A 19760-nucleotide genomic window follows, 5' to 3' on the forward strand; every position below is an offset into this window, starting at 1 on the left:
AACTATAACATTATCTTCGATACTCCAGTGTTTTCTATAGGAGGAAAGAGAAATTTTCCATTTCTATGTCATGTGATAATTTAATGTATCACTTCGTTTTGCATTAATTTTTTTCTATTTTGTATTAATCTTTTCAAGGAAATGTTATTTGCAGTCAGCATTAGCTTATCGTAATTGAATAAATAAATATCATGCATTTATCATATTCTTGAGTGCCCGTCTTATTATCGTCTCGATTAGCTCATGTATCCCGAATGATATCAGTCGGATTACATAAACAACGTTGAATACGCGGAGCAAGAGTTATAATAAACTGCTCACACACAAAAAACATATTATATGGCTTGAAGCAATACTTACATCACAAGTCAAAATAATTTTATCATTATTTTGACAATTTAAAAAACATTTTTCTCTCAGTTAAAATGTTATATTCATCCCATAAATCCTTCTATATAACCTTCTCTTTTCAGATAATATCGTTCAGATAAAACAAATGAATAAATATATTCCTTAATTAATCTAGCTAACACATATTATTTTCTTACGTTTTATATAATAATTTTTAACGTGCATAATTTAAAGATATTTTAAAAAGATTTTCATTTCGCTATTTAATCTTATATTAGGAAAATCCTATAAAAGGGAAATCTTGCAAATTTTTATGATCGTTTTATGCGAAGAGCTATGATCTTTTTATAATATAATTAAACTAAGATTTAATTGCAATACATTATCTTATCCCTTCGCTTTGCGCACACGTGATCAATTTTATTCACCCGATTAAAGCCATGCTTAATGAGTCAATTATGGCCTAGTTAATAGCAATGACTTAATCAATTAGATAAGAGTAAAAGTGTATGGAAAGAAACGAACACACGAACGCTTTGGCCCCATTTGGTCTCTCTAACATATCGATATGCATAATCGATAACCGTTTCCGTGAACAGGGAATGTTGCGTAGTTTAATGAGAAATTTAACGAGAAGATGAATACCGCTGACCCTTGCAACATCCTTATCGCGGAGATGCCCACTCTCTGACCGAAAATAAGTTCAGTAGTAAATTCGCGATCGTTCATGCAACATGCAAGGATTACTAATTTGCTTGATTGTCTTTACGTGCCTTGGTGTTGGCACCTGGGCAATTGAGGGTGTCAAAGGTGGACATCGGCCACGTTATCCTAGTGGGAGTTACAGTAGCACTAATTCTTCGCAAAATGGCCTTTGCCATAAAAGAGTGCCGTAAGTAATCAATTTTTTTTCGAGATCAACGTCGTAATTCTGACAATGCGAACATTATTTTCTGCTTGCAGTATTTCTTAAGAAATAATTTAAAGTAAACAGTAAATTAACAGTATTCGCGCCTTTCAGGTACAGCCATGTTTTAGCTTTAAACGCCAGCGGATCGCTTTACAATACTATTCCTCAACCGCCTGAAGGTGGCCATCCTGTAAGTAAAATCTCTGAATCAAAGACAACTTATGAAAAGAAATTTCTTGAATTGATTTTTGATAAATATAACGAAGATATATTGTAGTTCGAAGACTCGATGCAAACAGTTTAAATAGACAATATTATATTTTATAGACGATATATGTGAGAAGCACAACCTATAGAAATCATTGCCTTAAACGATCTAGCTGGATCTTAAGTGCTTATATGATTCTGTGTGAATTTATATACTACGTATATAAGTCTTTTAAAATGCTCCGAATGATTTTTCGATCTTGAAACGCAAACTCTACTAAACTAAAACGCAGTAATATCACGAGTTAAATTGACTAGCAATTTAACAATTTGATGTTTTTACGCATCTTAGAATAATCTTAATAATGCTAAGTGACATATTAAACTCTGTAAATAATTAATTCTTATTACGAAAAATCTTAAAAAGAAAGATCTTAATAATGCTGAGTATAAATAATTAATTCTTATTGCGAAAAATATTATCTCGGCCGAGAGTCGAATCCGGATCTCTTGCACTCCGTGCGAGAGTTCTAAGTCTTTAGTCTGCCGAGGCACGGAATGCAAGAGATCCCGATTCGACTTCCGGCTGAGATAATATTTTTCGCAATAAGAATTAATTATTTACACTCAGCATTATTAAGATCTTTCTAAGATGCAAAAAACCATCAAATTATTAAATTACTAGTCAATTTAACTCGTGATATTACGGTGCTGCGGTACTTTAGAAGATCATTTCGGGGCGCATATTTCAAAGGATTACATACGTAGTATATAAATTCATTCAGACTCATATAAGCACTTAAAATCCATCTAGACCGTTCAAGATACTGAGTTCAATTTAAATACACGAAAAAAAATTAATTGAGTGGTACAGCAAATCTATAACTTACTGCGCGAATTCAATGTCTGTAACTAAGAAGATTTGATGATTGTTAATAAATCTATCGCTATTCAGCTGTCAACTTTGCTACTTTAATATAGAAAATTGACTGTTTGTGTATTACAACTGTAGATTTGTTGAATCAGTGAAATTTTCAGCTGTTTTTTTCATGCAGCTTCGACAACGAGAATTATAAGATAAATTCTGTTCTTCAGCCTGACGGTTGGATTACTATCTTGGACTGTTGTGACGGCTACGTGCGCAATGTGACGAGCGGTCTATGCGAACCGCAATGCGAACGCGGTTGTTTTGGCGGCCGCTGCACAGCCCCGAACGTCTGCAGCTGCCCGTCGGGATGGCGTTCCGAGGATGGCGTTTGCATGCCCGTTTGCTCGTATCGATGCCAGGAGAATGCTTATTGCTTTTCGCCCGAGGTGTGCGTGTGCAAATTGGGCTACGACGAGATCGACGGTCAATGCAAACCGATCTGTCCTGACGGATGCAAGCAAGGCGAATGCGTGGCACCGCGCGTCTGCAGCTGCAGACAGGGATACGTTCTGAATGAACGCAAGGAGTGCGTGGCAGCGTGCGAAGGTGGTTGCGTGCATGGCGTGTGCAGCGCACCAGGCGTGTGCACCTGCGATGAAGGGTAATTAAATGCCGTTATCTCGAATCTCTTCGCCAACTGCGCAATGTCTTTCGCATCGACATTCCGCGCGATAATTAAACTCTGATTTATGCACGTAGTACATTAGGTAGTAAGTAACCTATTCCTACAAAACGGATGGTAATAATTGCGATATAAATAATTGATAAATCAATGATGAACTCGTCAAAAATATTATATTTTAAAAGCAATTATACATTGTGCGTGTAATCGCTATTATACAGGTATATAAATCAGTTGTTTTGTAATTTCGCGTAACCACATCTACGTAGATAATGATATTTATTAACATTTATTGCCGCTTGAAGTGCAGTCACGCGTTATGATAATAATAAGTTTACAAATTACTAGTTTTATAGAATGAGTATCGAGTTGATTTTATATATTCAAGTCAAGAGAAAGTCAAGAGAAAATTACTTTATTTTGACGTTATGAAATTGAGTAAAAATGAATTTTTGTTACAAATATATTGAGAATTAAAATCATTTTGATTTTTTGTTGACGTTTATATGTCTCTTGATGGGACATTTTACAGATGCTGTCCTTCAACAATAAATTCTTTAGCAATTCAGAATTTTAACTCCCTAATAAATTTCTGACAATTTCCTTTGTCGACTGATCAATAAAACGTATAAATAATATATCATAATGCAGCTATAAATTGTTTTACAGATACACTAACTTCCTCGGCGATACCGAGTCTTGCATTCCCCATTGCCCGAACGGTTGTCCTAACGGCGAATGCGTCGCACCAAACCTGTGCTTATGCAGGGTCGGTTTCACGCGCAATCAAACCGGCGCTTGCATACCTATCTGCCAGGGTGGTTGTGAAGGAGGCGAGTGCATCGCACCCAACTTTTGCAGCTGCAGACCTGGATATACGCAGGATCGTCACAGCGGCAAATGCGTCCCGAGTACTACAGGTTCAGCGCAGTGCGGATACGGATACACCGTCGATCCTGATACCCGCAGATGCATTCCCGTAACGACTACCCCCCCAACATCGCAGCCCATTGGCGATTGCAGATATGGCTGCGGTCCACATAGCGTGTGCATAGGAAATCGATGCATTTGCGAACCTGGATTCACTGTCGATCCCGATACTAGCAGATGCATCTCCGTCACGACATCAACGACTAATTCGACGCAATGCCGATACGGTTGCGGACCAAACGGCCGATGCGTTGGTTCAAACTTGTGTGTCTGCGATCCGGGATTCCGCGTTGATCCCGATACCAGAAGATGCATTCCACATGTGAGCACGAGCGCGGACATGTGCCAGTACCCGTGCTTAAACGGTCAATGCACTGGACCGGATCAATGCACCTGCAACCGTGGGTACACGCACGACGAATACGATAGTACGCGTTCAAGATGCGTGCCGGTATGCGTGGGCGGATGTCCGAACGGTGTATGCACCCTGCCAAACTTTTGCATATGCAATCCCGGATACCGAAAGGAAGGTGTTAAGGGTCGACAGAGATGTATCCCAGAGTAAATGAGTTGACTGCATACAAAACATATTGTTAGATATATATTAGTTTGATAAAACTAATATTATCAAATCAATAATTATGATCAACTGAATTTATATAAATAAACTGATTTATAACAAATAATTTTTTATGTGTCTTTTATTTCATGCAATATGTCTAAATTTATAATTATGATACCTTTAAAAAATAATAATATGAAAATAAAATATTTTCACACATTTAAAAGTTTTTAGATTGTAATAATTGTACGATAATTATACGCGCATTCTTGAATAACGTTGTGAACTAATCAATACGGATACAACTTCCTCAGAGTAAACAAAGTGTTTAAATATGGAAAACTCCAATGACAAATGAATACGTTAATTATATAACAATTCATAAAATTAATTATAAAGTCAGGCATATAAGTAGAAGTGTTCTATAAATCTTACATTCTTATAAAAGAATATGTAGAAATGACATGACTAGCCACAAATGCTATCGCGTGCAGTATATTTTACACACTAATCTTATTACATTATAAATGGGTTAAATGCGGACTGCATCCTTGACCCAATACGTCAACTTCACGTAAGTTTCGCTCAAGAAAATGTATGTTCCCGTTTATGCACTGTTAAACACGCGGAATCGATTCGTTTACGCCATGAAACAATTATGCAGTTTCTCTCCAGAGCTCAACGCAATGTATATTTCTTAAAAGCGATTCACAAGATATTCCGCAACGTGTGTGTTATGTACTTATATGTTTAATATATCTTATTATTATAATGAGATGCAAAGTACTTTGTACCCAGCATGATTCACGTCTTATAAACAGAAACCGATAATGTAGCATTTTTATTCAGGATTTTCATTAACTTGTCTTAAATAGAATTTCAATTCCTTTTATTCGCACGCAATCTCTTTTGTACGTACAAATAAATTAATAATTGCAATTGCCAGATATTGTAAAAATTTTTAGCAATTTATGCGAAATAGAACTATTAAAATTAAAGAAGCTCATTTTGCTGATAAGCAGAGATTCATACAGATTTAATTGTAACTGCCTGACAACAGCTAACATCCTGTCACATTCTGATAGCACGCTACTCTCATAGCTCAAAGAGGAGAAGAAGCTTCAGTATAAGTTGCGACGCAATATACTTTGCAACACACTTTATCCACACACTGATTTGTCGTTCACATTTGGATCTCCCTTCAAATGTATATGTTTAAATATATTCGATAATTATGAAACTTTTGTACGTCATATTTATTCTTTCCATTCTACAAGACGAATTAATTATTAAAGTAGAATTGCATACTGTAACGTTGTCAAGTGATTATTCTACGGGAAATTGTAGTAAAATCATTAGGTAAGATTTGCTATATTTTACGATTAAAAATGCTTATCGATACTATCGCAATGTATAATCGGCGCACAAGTGAGCTAATAATGCTAATAATAAAAATTAAAATCATGCGCTGTTTGCAGTTTTATAGAAACATCTGAAGTTCCATACTTGGAAACGTTTAAGGAAAAAACGTGGGGTATTTTTTATAAAACCCGCGTTCGATGGAATTATAAAATTGAGGTAAGGTTTAAGCATCGAATTTATATTCAAAGTAATATTCTCGTTAAAATGATAGAATCAAAATTCAAAATGTGTAATAAGTACATTTAGCGCATAATGACGTTTATATTTATCGGGAAATAAAATAATTATTCCGTAATATAAAAATTTTTTAACTGAATGAATTAAAAAAAGGATAAAATTATAGAAAGATAAATGTAGTATTAAAATTATAGATATAGCTGACAATATAATAACTTACATAGAAATAATATCTTCAATAAAATTTACAGCTTATTTTGTAACATTTAATATTAAAATTTTAAAACTTTGATTAACTTTTTGTTGAAAAAATATTATTTCTCAATTTTCAATAAGTATCACTTTATTAATCAAATCATCTTTTATCAATCTTTTATCAAAATTCTGTGTGTATTAAAGATAGCATTTTTATTGATTAACGCTCTACATACTTTTATGCATACAAATATTACTATATATGCAAAAACTCGTTTCTATTGTTAGTCTCGCAGATCATGGCGCATAGAATACGAGTGTTGTAATGGATTTGAACGTAAACACTTTTGGGACGCTTCGAGAAAAATATATACAAAATGTGAACCAATTTGTCAGCCTCCTTGCGGAAATGGTATATGCACGAAGCCAAACTTATGCATCTGCAATTATGGATACATTTTTATATACTCTGAAACTCCAGAGTCTGACGTTAGCTGTGTTCCTGTGTGTACTTCCCCTTGTGTACACGGCAAATGTGTCTTACCTGACATTTGCATGTGCGATTCTGGATACAAACTGACAAACGATCATTACATCTGCGAACCCATTTGCAATGTACCTTGTCCTACAGGATCATATTGCTATAAACCCGACCAATGTCTCTGTCTGGACGGATATAAAAACATTTCCAGTGACGTCAAATTAACTAATGTAAGTAAACAATAGAAACACTTTGATTTATTCAAATTGAATTTGACCTAATTAATATATTAAGCGTGTCATAAAAATAATGTCATAATAATTGGAAAGATATTAATATTAAAGATAATGTAAGAAAAATACGAGTATTATTTTAATAATAAAGATCACACCTTTTTGTACTCAGATGTGCGAACCTATTTGTGAAAGAGAGTGTGTTTACGGGAAGTGTACAGCCCCCAATATCTGTACTTGCGATGATGGTTACGAACCTGATACACACGACTTATTTGCCTGCAAGCCCACGTGCAAGAATGGTTGTCTGTATGGCGAATGCACCGCTCCTAATGTATGTACCTGTAATAAGGGTTATTCATTAAATACCTCGAGCGTTTGCGAACCAATCTGCAACCAAGCTTGCGTTATGGGCACTTGCGTGGCTCCTGAAAGTTGTAACTGCTTCGTGGGCTACGGACTGTTTGAAAATTCAAAGTATATCTGCGAACCAGTCTGTGAAAAGGCTTGCCTCAATGGACGATGCACTGCGCCTGGCATATGCATGTGTAACGAAGGATTCCAATTAAGTGGCGACGAATCAGAAGAGCACATTTGTAAGCCTTATTGCGAAACTTCTTGCGAGCCATTTGGCGTTTGCACTGCGCCGAATGTTTGCTCCTGTTTTGAAGGATATCGCCTGGCTAATAAGATGCAAATTGAGAAAATCGTTAGTATTAAACTAGCAAGACTATATTACGGCAATCCAAGATCTATAAGTATGATTTGACAAATGAATTTATACCTATTTTATATTATTATAATAATTTTAAATAATTATATCAAATCTCTATCTAAGCCGAATATTTCTATTGTCACAATATTTCTATTTTCAATATTTCTATTGTACAATATTTCTATTGTCTAATGTTAGTTCAAAAACTAACGTTAATTCTTCATACATTAATTCTTTAGATTTATACGAAAGATTGGTTTTCAGAATTTGCTACATTTTGCGAGCAGTTCGGTTTGCGAGCCGATCTGCGAGATAGACTGCATAAATGGATTCTGTAGCGCTCCGTGGACGTGTAGTTGCAACATCGGCTATCATCCAACATCGACGATCCCTATGTCAAATTCCTATGTCTGTCAACCTACATGTAGCCAGAAATGCTTCAACGGCTTCTGTACCGCACCTGAGACTTGCATGTGCAATTCGGGCTATCGTCGTTCCAATTCTTGGAATGAATGCGAACCGATCTGCGAGACTGATTGCATCAATGGATATTGCACTGCGCCAAACGAATGCACCTGCAATTCCGGCTACCAACCTACCGAAGGAAATCGTACAAGCCTTTGCGAACCTATTTGCAATCCAAATTGCAAGAACGGTATCTGCGTACAACCCGACGTATGCAGTTGCAACCCGGGCTATCGTCTGTCGATAAATTCTAAGACAGTATGCGACCCTATCTGTCAACCGACTTGCGGAATAAACGGAATTTGCGAAGCACCCGATCTCTGTATTTGCAAGGATGGTTATCGCATGGTTTATTACGACAAAAAAAACGTTCCGTTCAGATGTGAGCCGATTTGTAGCGTTGAATGTGGCAATGGCACATGCACGGCGCCGGATCTCTGTATATGTTTCGATGGCTATCGAAACGCAGAAGTTGGCGGATGCGAGCCCGTCTGCTCGACTTGTAACAACGGCAGGTGCGTTGCGCCCGAGATTTGCGAATGCGACTACGGATTTGTTCCTGCGGATCCGAATTTCGAATTTGAAGTAAAAGACTCTCGATCTTCGATTGTCTCCGAAAATAGAACGAAAAACGGAAGTAGATGCCTGCCGCATTGTGAGAATTGTGATAATGGCGAGTGTGAGACACCAGGAGAGTGTCGATGTTATGCTGGTTTCGTGAAGATCGAAGGCACCTGCGTACACGCGTGTCAGGGTGGTTGCGGTACTCACGGCGAGTGCGTCGAGGAACGCAAAACTTGCGAATGCGATTATGGATGGGCTGGATTACACTGCGATCGCCCAACATTGTGTGTCTTAATCTTGAAGAATGAAGATAATCGAACTGAGCAGTAAGTATATATAATAAGTACCTTTATCTTTTTCTCGCAATTAAAGCGTATAATAAAAATTATAATAGACGATATATTCGTCTATGATATGTTATTAACAAAAAGATGAGCGTAACGTTAAGATATTTTTATATTATCATAATGGATTTTGGTTTTATATAATATTAGATGTATAACTTTGCTTCCGCCGTTTTCCTATAGATGGCTTTAGCGGTAAGTGGTCGAAATAAATAGATCATAGTCATACAATAAACTTGGGCATCTGTCAACATAACCCCATAGAAACATTAGTCGATTTGTGTCTGCATCATAAAGTTATTCTCGATTGAAAATGTCAGTTTACGAGCCAAATTCTAGTCATTTGCGGGAGGTTTTAATTTTTTGCTTCAATATGAAGAAATCTGCGGCTGAGGCTCATCGAATGCTCTCAAATACTTATGGTGAGGCCGCTATTAGTGAAAGAACGTGTCGTGAGTGGTTTCAACGCTTCAAGAACGGTGATTTTGACATCCAAGGTCATGTTCTGTATTTGGTGGGACCAGCTCGGCGTAGTGTATTATGTACTGTTAAAACCGACTGAAACAATCACAGGCGATCGGTATCGAATGCAATTGATGCGTTTGAGCCGAGCATTGAAAGACAAACGGCCGCAATACAACGAGAGACACGATAAAGTGATTTTGCAGCATGACAATGCTCGACCCCATGTTGCGAAAGTGGTCAAGACATACTTGGAAACGTTGAAATGGGAAGTCCTACCCCACCCGCCGTATTCTCCAGACGTTGCTCCCTCTGACTATCACTTGTTTCGATCAATGATACACGGCCTGGCTGACCAGCACTTTCGGTCTTATGAAGAAGTAAAAAATTGGATCGATTCGTGGATAGCCTCAAAAGATGACCAGTTTTTTCGACGCGGGATTCGTACGCTACCCGAAAGATGGGAGAAAGTAGTGGCCAGCGATGGACAATACTTTGAATCATAAATGTATAACCAGTTTTTTACAATAAAGCCTCGAATTTCGGAAAAAAAACGGCGGAAGCAAAGTTGTACACCTAATATCTGAAATAATAAAATAAAATATAATAAAATAAAATAAAAAAAAGTCGCTTGCGAATTATCTGTTATTAATCATTCATTTTTTACAGATTGAGAATTATAAAAGAAAAAAATGCTACGATTGAGCATATATTTAAAAATAACCCAGCTTGTTCCGAGTGCATTGGTAAAGTAAACAATGAAACTTTGTGTTTTAAGATATTTGACAATGAAACAGAGGATGAGGCGGAAATTGGTTGCTTAATGAATGAAGGTTTGTTATAAATAGATTCACTTTAAAGGGAATTAATATATTAAAATTTTAATATTTAAAATTGTAGCAATTTATTACATTTTAATATTTAATATTTAATGGAATCAAATGTTGATAACTCTTAATATGAAAAATATTTATAAAATCTTAATATAAGCTTCTTATACTAATAATAATGAGGCAAAAGAATTATTTTTTGTCAATTTAATTAATCAATTATAAAAAGTCAAAAAGTTTAAGACATATTTTGATGATCAAATTTGTTAAAATAATTTTATATTTAGAATTCTTTGTGTTTCCTTGGAGATAAATTTGACTCGCAATATAGTTAATATTCTTCTACATAATATCAAAATTTTTTTTTAAGACTATTTTAATTTTTCAATAAATTTATGTAAAGCACAGTAGTTCTAAAATATTCTACACGAAGTATTTGATAATTTTATAATTAGAATATATATTATTTTCTGATGTTGTATTAAACTTTTAAATCTTTAATTTTTTTTCGATATGTTATTCCGCAATAAACTAATAAGAACTTCTTTATCATTTCTTTATATTAGAATGCCTCACATTGAGCAATGCAAGTCAATATAAGAATCAAGGAGAAATGATTAAACTAATAACTGGAATTATAGGTGGAATATTACTTCTAACAGCAATAACCATATATGTGATATTACGAAAACGCCGAAATAGACAATTGGAGCTAGGTATTCGTATCATCAATTTTTATTAGACATATTATATCTAAATTCTGAAATAACGTGTGTATTAAAATTTTTTCAATTACGTATGTATATTTCATTTAGCATTAATTGTAAGATGATCGAAAAAAAAATAAAAGATAAATATATATATATATAATATATATATATATAGTTTATTATATATATATATATATATATATATATATAAAACACAATATATCAATTGATTAAAAAAAAGATCTTTTTTAAAAAAAACACTTAAGCAATTATTGCTTAAGAATAAGAAATAAAAAATTAGATTTATTAAACTAATACATCAAAAATATTTATAGAGGAAAAGCCCCTTATGAGATACCGAGTTAATTTTGGATAAAAATATACTAGGGCCTGTATGCAGAACGTGCTTTTATTGATAAAAGTGCGCTTTTATCTCTGAAATTTTATAATATGAATAGATATTAGAAATACTATAGGTATTTCTAATATGAATCTCATATTACGATTTCCACGCCTTATGGTTTTACGATAATCAAATCTAACTTCTATAATTAAACAATACAACATATCCCATATACTTCTATTAGTACGCTCTTATTCTATTACTATATGAAGAATTTATCACCAAATATTTATTTTTATTAAATATTTTATTAAATATAAAAATAATAAACAAGATTTAAAGGCTCAATCAAGCTATCTAAATTCTAAAATCCTTTTTTACATGTATGATTTAATAATGAATTTTCCACTAAATAGTTTTCAATCCAAGAGCAATAAATTCATGATGGAAATAGATAGCGACTCAGTTTATTAATTTAGAAACATCGCTATCTCATATTAGGCTATCTCATATTAGGTGATTTTCTTCTATATTTTTTAATTTCTATTTAATTTTGAAAAAATATTTTGGAGAAATATAAATGTCAAGAAATATAGAGAACAAATAAAAGGTTTAATAAATTATTTTTATTAATAGGTGATGTTCAGGATGTTCAGATAATTTGCAAGCACAGTACGTCAACACAAGGACTAATGGAATCAAATACTGATAACTCTTAATAATCTGTAAAATCTGAAAAATATCTGTAAAATCTTAATATATAAGCCTCTTATACTAATGATAATGATGCAAAAGAGATATTATTTTTGTTAACTTAATTAATCAATTATAAATTAAAATTACAAGATATGTGTTCCTGATAAAATCTCTAATAAATTACTATTAAAGTTTTAAATTTTTATTTATTTTTTACTTTAGAAATTTCTTTAAGATTATCCTATAGATATCTATATGTACAATAAAATAGAATAAGTTTTAACAAAGCGTGTAGATAGAACTAAATTGAGTCGAAAAGTCCTCTACCAATTTTCGCAATAGTTAAGATATTAATTATTAAAAACCATTGAATATTGGTTTTCAATAACTTTTTCAAATACTATCAACTTTACAAAAAAACAGGGTGAGACAAAAATTGTTTATTTTCTTCTCAAAATTCTGAAAATTTTTTGCAATTTCAATTTTCCAATACTATATTCATTGAATTTATGCACTGAAACAAGGTTAGTTAGATCACGTGATAAAGATCAGCTAGATTAAGGATCTCACATTCACTGATTAGTGGCATACTTGGTATTGATATCAGTAATTATCCACTGATTCAGATATAGAGAGTGTCTAAAAATATTTTAATATTGTTTTTGTAGTAGAAAATATATGTATGAAGATAATGCAAATTTCTGCGCATTTTTTTCTCAATTTACTACGTTACAAGTAATAATCTAACATTTATTTTTTATAGTTTCTATTAAATGTATAATTAAATGTATAATTGGAGTACCATTAAATATATTCACGATGAAATGGGACAATACGGAAAAGAAGTGTAATAAAAAAGCAGTTTATACTTCTAAGCAATGAATTTTATTTTATCGTAATAAATTTTTTATTTTATATTAATGATTATTTCTCATTTATTTTCTTATAATTTTCTATTTTATTATTTAATAATTATTAGTTGTAATTATATTTTGTTATATTATTAATAACTATGCTAAGAATATATAAGTTAATTGAAAATACTTTTGAACTTTCATCCCCGTTATTTCTTGCATAATCTTATAATACTATTTTGTGTGTAACTTATAGAACTCCGAATATGGGACTCATAGGGTCATTTTTTAAATATTTTTATTTTTTTTTAAACTAATAATATTTACTAAATATAATTACTAAATTTTAAAATAATGCATTATACTTTAATTATAAAAAAAAGATGACAAAAATTTTTATATTTATTATAGATGCACTTTTAAGAGTTCGAATTTTTGTGACTCATAGTGCCCGGTTTCCCCGGATATATAGGTATACATACCTATATATCTACCACATAATTACGTCTATTTTCTAATAAAAGTAAACTTTCTAAACTAAAATAAATGCTTCTAATCCTGCTTCGAGAATTTCCTTGAATTTCCTTCAACACGAGCAGTATCAATACTTTAAAATGAATTTTACGCTACGAATACATATGCAAGCTTTGTGTAACTTTCTGATAGTCACAGCACATCCTGCTTTGAAAGAATAACATGGGATATGTTGATGTATATACATATAAAGTACATTAAGATAAAAGAGATGATATATGGGAAGGAAGCATTTCAATAGTCAGTCGACTAAACATCACGGAGCGAACATCGACCTCGTAATAAGAGCTAAGTCATGGGGTTACTTAACGCTCTAATCATTATTTTGGCCGTTAAGATATTTTTAGAAGTAGACGTATGGCATGTGAGTGCAATCTCGTTTACTGATATTTCGTTATGGAATCAAACCGTAAAAAGTGAATTACAAAAAAGAAGTGTAACGGTTAATAATTCAAGATGCAGTGACATAATTATGATCAGGTATTTCAATATTTGTTGTTATACTTCCTCGAAAATTATATTCTTTTTACATATCATGTATTCATTTCTAAAATAATTTGTTTCTTCAAAGTATTTTACAAATGACTCGTTTCGATATGTTTATACTAAAAAAAATACTAAATTTTAATAAATATTTGTTTAAATAGTTCTAAGTAAATATTTATTAAATGTATATTCATTTAATATAAAAACCATATATATTCATTTAATATATTCATTTAATATAAAAACCATTAATTTGATTTAACTATCATTTTTTTAGTAAATATTTATTTATTGTAAGTAAATGTTTACATAGTAGATGCTAGAGAAATATATTAAAAGATTTAGTAAATGTTTTTCAGTGTATATGTATATTAATTTTGCTAATTTTATTACAGTCAGAAAATACCAGTTTACATTCCTTATAAGGAAACATATAGATCGTCAGAACAAAATATGTCTGAAAAGATTCGAGATAATTTTAGGATAGAGGTAATCGAATAATGCCTTTCATGATATTCATAAAAGAAACAAGAAAGAGAAGAATTTTGTAAATTATTAATCATTTTTTTGTCTTTTTATTTTATATTTCAAACAAATTATCAATTTCTCATCTGCTCATTACAATCCGTTAATTCAATAATTATATTTACAGTTTCGCACTACACGGACATGTAGCTGTGAAGGCTACGTTATATCCGGTATGGACCGGTGCGTACCGCGTTGCCCGCAATCTTGCAAGAAAGGTACCTGCAAGGAGCCAGACGTGTGCACTTGCAACGTAGGATACCACTTGTCAAGCGACGATAAGCGATGCATGCCAAAGTGCACGAACGGCTGCATTAACGGCACCTGCATTGATCCTGAGGTTTGCAGTTGCAACGAAGGCTACTGGTTGGACTCGGACGGATTTACCTGTCGGCCCGTCTGCAATGCAGAATGTGAGCAAAATCACGGATATTGCTCCGAGCCGAACGTGTGCATCTGCAACAAAGGGTACCGCATGTCAAACGACAGTAAATGTATGCCAGAGTGTAAAAACGGCTGCATCAATGGCATTTGTATTCTACCCAAGATTTGCACTTGCAACGAGGGCTACAGATTGGACTTGGACGGATTTACCTGTCGACCCTTCTGCAACATGGAATGCGAGAACGGATACTGCTCTGAGCCGAATGTGTGTACATGCAATTCCGGTTACAGAAGAGTCGGTAACGACTCATCTCCGTTCATGTGCGAGCCTACTTGCAATTCCGATTGCGAGCGCAAAAAAGGTAGTTGCCTAACTCCTGACTGTGTCAAAATAAATTGTGATCCCGGCTACGAACTGGACATGAATCACTTTCCACACCGTTGCAAACCGAAGTGCCATCCTTGCATTTTCGGGACGTGCACGGCACCAGGGACATGCACGTGCGACCATGGTTATACAGCAGTGAACGCAAGTGTTTGCGAGCCGATCTGCGAGCCGAACTGCGGAACCGGCATATGCACTAAACCCGGATTATGCACTTGCGATTTTGGATACGTTTTTGATGAAACGAATAGAACGTGCAAGCCATACTGCTCGATACCTTGCGGATTAAACAAAGAATGCGTAGCGCCAAATGAATGCAAATGCTCCAAAGGATATCACAAAAAAGATATCATATTTACTTTCGATCGTTCAAACATTTGGAATTATCCTTTTTTCAGAAATGAATTTTCTCTAAGAAGACCGTTTTTCAAGAAGGCAAGTATAGCTGTATAATAAGATATAAGCATTATTTTATTCATTATCGCCATAATTCTTGACACAATGTTTAAGATGCAATCATCAATGACAGTTTTAATCGTCACAAGAAAATAATCCTTTTTAAATTTTTTTTTAATGTCAGTTAAAAAGATTATTTTAATTAAATTGTAGCTATTCGCAATGAATGTTCGCAATGAATATTTATCAAGTTATGATATTTGATTATTGATTAAATTATAATCATTAAAAAAAATACTCGATTAACTCCAATTTTTTTTTGAGATTATGCACGAATTAGTTGAAAAAATTTTTTATTAACTTCACTTAAGATCTTTCGAAAGAAAAAAAAGAAAGTTTGAAAATTCCTGCTTAAAATAAATTTTTTTAGAAATTCAGTTAGAATTTTCGTTCGCTTTGTTATCGTGATTAAAATGGCCACTGTATATTCGATTTTTTCATCATTGAGTAGAGAAATACTAACAGTAATATGAGTAATATTCAATACGATGTGAAGAGTTGTACGTACATTAAAATTTTATATTGTGTTTCATCATACTATTGATTCAAAGCACTTCTTAGATTTAGAAGAGTTTATTACAATATTTTTAAACAACCCGTTAATCACAACTAACTTAAAAAAAACTCATTTGATCTAAATTAGCTCGTGTCTTACTGTACACCAATTTGCAACTTCGAATGCATCAATGGTAAGTGCACCGCACCAAACGTATGCACTTGCGACAAGAATTTTTATCCACGGTGGATCGACAATCATTCTCCTCTACCTGATAATTCACATGTACTACGCATTTGTGATCGTCTCCCCGGACCTCCCTGTAATGAGTCCTCGTGCGGGGTTAAGGGGACATGCCATGAATCCGGCATTTGCATTTGCAATGACGGTTACGTGAGGGACACGAATGGTGATTGCGTACCCTTTTGCACCCCAACGTGTTCCAACGGCACATGTACGGCGCCAAATCGCTGCGAGTGCCACGACGGCTTCGCGTCACGAAACGAGAGCTTCTGCGAGCCAATTTGCGAAAGAGGTTGCAAGAACGGCGACTGTATAGGTCCAAATGAGTGCATTTGTCACGACGATTTCATATCGAACTTGAACCATCACTTAGGACCAGAATGCATCCCTGAATGTACTCGCAACTGTAGCGAACGCGGCAACTGTGTCGTCGACCACATTGACAATATTAACATCACCTACAAATGCACATGTCATCGCGGATGGACAGGGCAGAACTGTGATCAACCGACCATGTGCATGATGGTTATGCTTGACAATTACGAAGATCTCAACAGGTGAATTCAATTCTATTTACTTGCTTATTTCCCCATTTCTCGCAAAGAGCTATTCAATACTTTTCTAGACGAGTTTTGTATTTTGCAAATATCATTGCAGTACCACGATTCGTAATGATAGTGCAATCAATGTACCATTCTTCGAGGACATGCCATATTGTGAATGTGACAAGTCTATTGACAACGAAACATTATGCTTTAGGCAATATGAAGGCAATACGTCATTTATTAGCTGCTTGTTTAATAAAGGTATTTACAACTTAGAAAAACAGTCACATTTTCAGTTGATAATGGCAAATATTATTTTGTTAATTATTTATAAAAAGTTTTAATTTATTAATGTGCTTTTAAATTTTTTATTTTTACGTAATCATTTCAGTAGTGTAACAGAATTTTAATAGGTCAAGAAAACATTATTTTTAATTCCTTTATTTTTAAAATAACTTTTGCTCAATTATGTAAATTATATTAGATGTGGGAAAAAGTTCGTGGCGTTTTTCCTGTTACATCTAACGGGAAAAACGCCACGAACTTTTTTCCCATATCTAATATAAATATTAATGCAGTCAATATAACAAAGAATAAAGTTGTGTTGCACAAACTTTTCTAAATAATTAATTCTTCTAAGAAATTAGTAGACACATATTATTCGCAAAATATCAGAATTTCATTTTTCCATAAAAAAATCAATTAAACTTCTAGTTCAATTTATAAAAACTTAAAAATATAGAACCAGCTTAGAAAAGTTCGAATAAAAGCTTGTGTGTACGCATAAAATAAGAATATAAACTGATAAAAATAATATGAAACGTTAAAAATAGTATGATTTTTTTTTATATAATACAATTCTATCTATTATAAGAAAAACCTCGAAAAAAACATTTGAATCGTTAGTTTCATTTTTACCTTCCATTTTGCAGATTTGCCTTGTTACACGACATCTCATTATAATGCCTCCATTAACGGTGCCAAAATAGTTTGGTCTTTCGTGATAGTCACTATATTAATAGCCACAGGTTTAACAGCAGCAGCATATTTTATATATCGCAAACGCCAAAAGGAAAAATTCGCAGGTATTTTTCAAAATTTATTAATTTCACGTTTTAAGAATATAATAAAATATAATTGCGGCTTATTTTTAGCTATACTAAATCGACATAACAAATGTCACCTTATGAATGATAAATAATTTCTGCGATATCATAAATTTCACTTTTAAGACGCTTTCCTAATTTATTATAAATGTTAAAACACATCAAGTCATTATTGTATTATATTTTATTAGAAAACGAGAGAGATAATTTGAAATATTTGTTCCAACAGGTCCGTCGGTTCACGTCTTTGTGCGAGAATCTTTCAGCACCGAAATTTTGTTGCAATAAGATCTTTGAATGAAATAGTTAAGATTGAACTGTAATAGTTATATAATAATGATAAATAGAATTGTAATAGTAACTATGAATTAGATATTTTAATGTTCATATTCTGATGTAACATATTTTAGTGTCATCACATATCATAAGACAAAGATAAGTAATACTCATTTAGATAATATAATCGGTATTAATAATATTTTCATACTAAATCTAATCAAGTTATTTACTTCTTTGAACATGTATATCAAGATGTTTTGATGACAATAATAAAAATATAAAAATATAAATTCGAAAAACTGTTTCTCAAAATAGAATTCATCTAATACGAACGCTGTTATAATTCATTGAGATAAACTTCATTGAAGTAAATTGTTAATATTGTCAATAAATGTCAATGAATAGTTTCGTGTGAGCAGGCAATGTAATATCAAGATATGACATAATTGAAACTGTTTAACACTACTCGACAATAATGAACATTCTCCAGATATTTTCGGCATGTATGGCCGCAATATCGGTCACCTCCTTTAGACTGCAATTACTGACCCAGTTGTAGCCTTGCCATCAGCAGTCAGCAGATGTCCATCGATGATAAGGCAGCAAAACTTTATTTCGCAATAAGACTTAACTCCAAACGAAAGACTAGAGGCGTGCTGGTCTCTCATCGCCTTTATCCCCCCCCCCCCCCGAATATGAATCGATTATGGCGTGAATCGCTACAATTTAACACTCGGCAAACCAACACGCTCACTCGTAGCGCCGGATAAATTTAAGAAGGAATACGCGTCAATTTCAAAAAGGTACGAGGGGCAGTCTTAGCGAGGGAAAGAAAAATGGAAACTAACGGCATCAGGTTGACCGATAAATTAATGGACATACATGCATCCGCCATCCCGGCACTCTCTCCAGAAAGAGAGGCCCACGGCGACTAACCCCGTGCTCTCGATCGACGTGATGTGGACCGACGCGAGGCGCCGCGACGCCCGTCGCGTCGGAGTAGCGGCCGCGCGCAGCTGCAGCTGTGTCGCTCTTGCCTCGCGAGGATCGTTCAGTGAACGAGGCGGAGCGGTTTCGAGCGGTGTCCGAAACGATAGATGTCTTCTTGCGGTGCTCGTTGTGCAGTGTAGTTATCAAGTTTCGCCATCGAGCGGTACGCGAGCGTACGCTCGTGCGAGCGCAGCGGACTCGCAGTGGTAATAACTTTTATTACACCGCCAGGTAGGAAGATACGGACGCACGTAGACGAACGCACGACGAACGCGACGTAAGGCGCTTCTCCCTGGGGCATCGACGGCGCGAAGGTGCGCCGGGGAGGTC

At 34.0% G+C, this 19760-nt stretch overlaps 2 protein-coding genes across 2 annotated transcripts; both read left to right on the forward strand.

Annotated features, from left to right (window-relative positions):
- Positions 1-1085: 1085 nt before the first annotated feature.
- On the forward strand, positions 1086-4634 carry LOC105626743 (von Willebrand factor D and EGF domain-containing protein-like). Its single transcript, XM_012208037.1, has 4 exons — positions 1086-1243; positions 1373-1451; positions 2564-2997; positions 3688-4634. Exons 1-4 carry the CDS (start codon positions 1086-1088, stop codon positions 4511-4513), a joined length of 1497 nt encoding a protein of 498 aa, XP_012063427.1. The 3' UTR covers positions 4514-4634.
- A 412-nt stretch (positions 4635-5046) lies between these two features.
- On the forward strand, positions 5047-18256 carry LOC105626848 (fibrillin-1-like). The gene is made up of 11 exons (XM_012208140.1): positions 5047-5084; positions 5989-6044; positions 6786-7015; positions 7191-7727; positions 7998-9088; positions 14417-14510; positions 14674-15750; positions 16415-17067; positions 17168-17316; positions 17988-18140; positions 18210-18256. Exons 1-11 carry the CDS (start codon positions 5047-5049, stop codon positions 18254-18256), a joined length of 4125 nt encoding a protein of 1374 aa, XP_012063530.1.
- The last annotated feature ends 1504 nt before the right edge of the window (positions 18257-19760 follow it).

This window comes from Atta cephalotes (genome assembly GCF_000143395.1).
Source record: "Atta cephalotes unplaced genomic scaffold scaffold00006, whole genome shotgun sequence".
Classification (NCBI taxonomy): domain Eukaryota; kingdom Metazoa; phylum Arthropoda; class Insecta; order Hymenoptera; family Formicidae; genus Atta; species Atta cephalotes.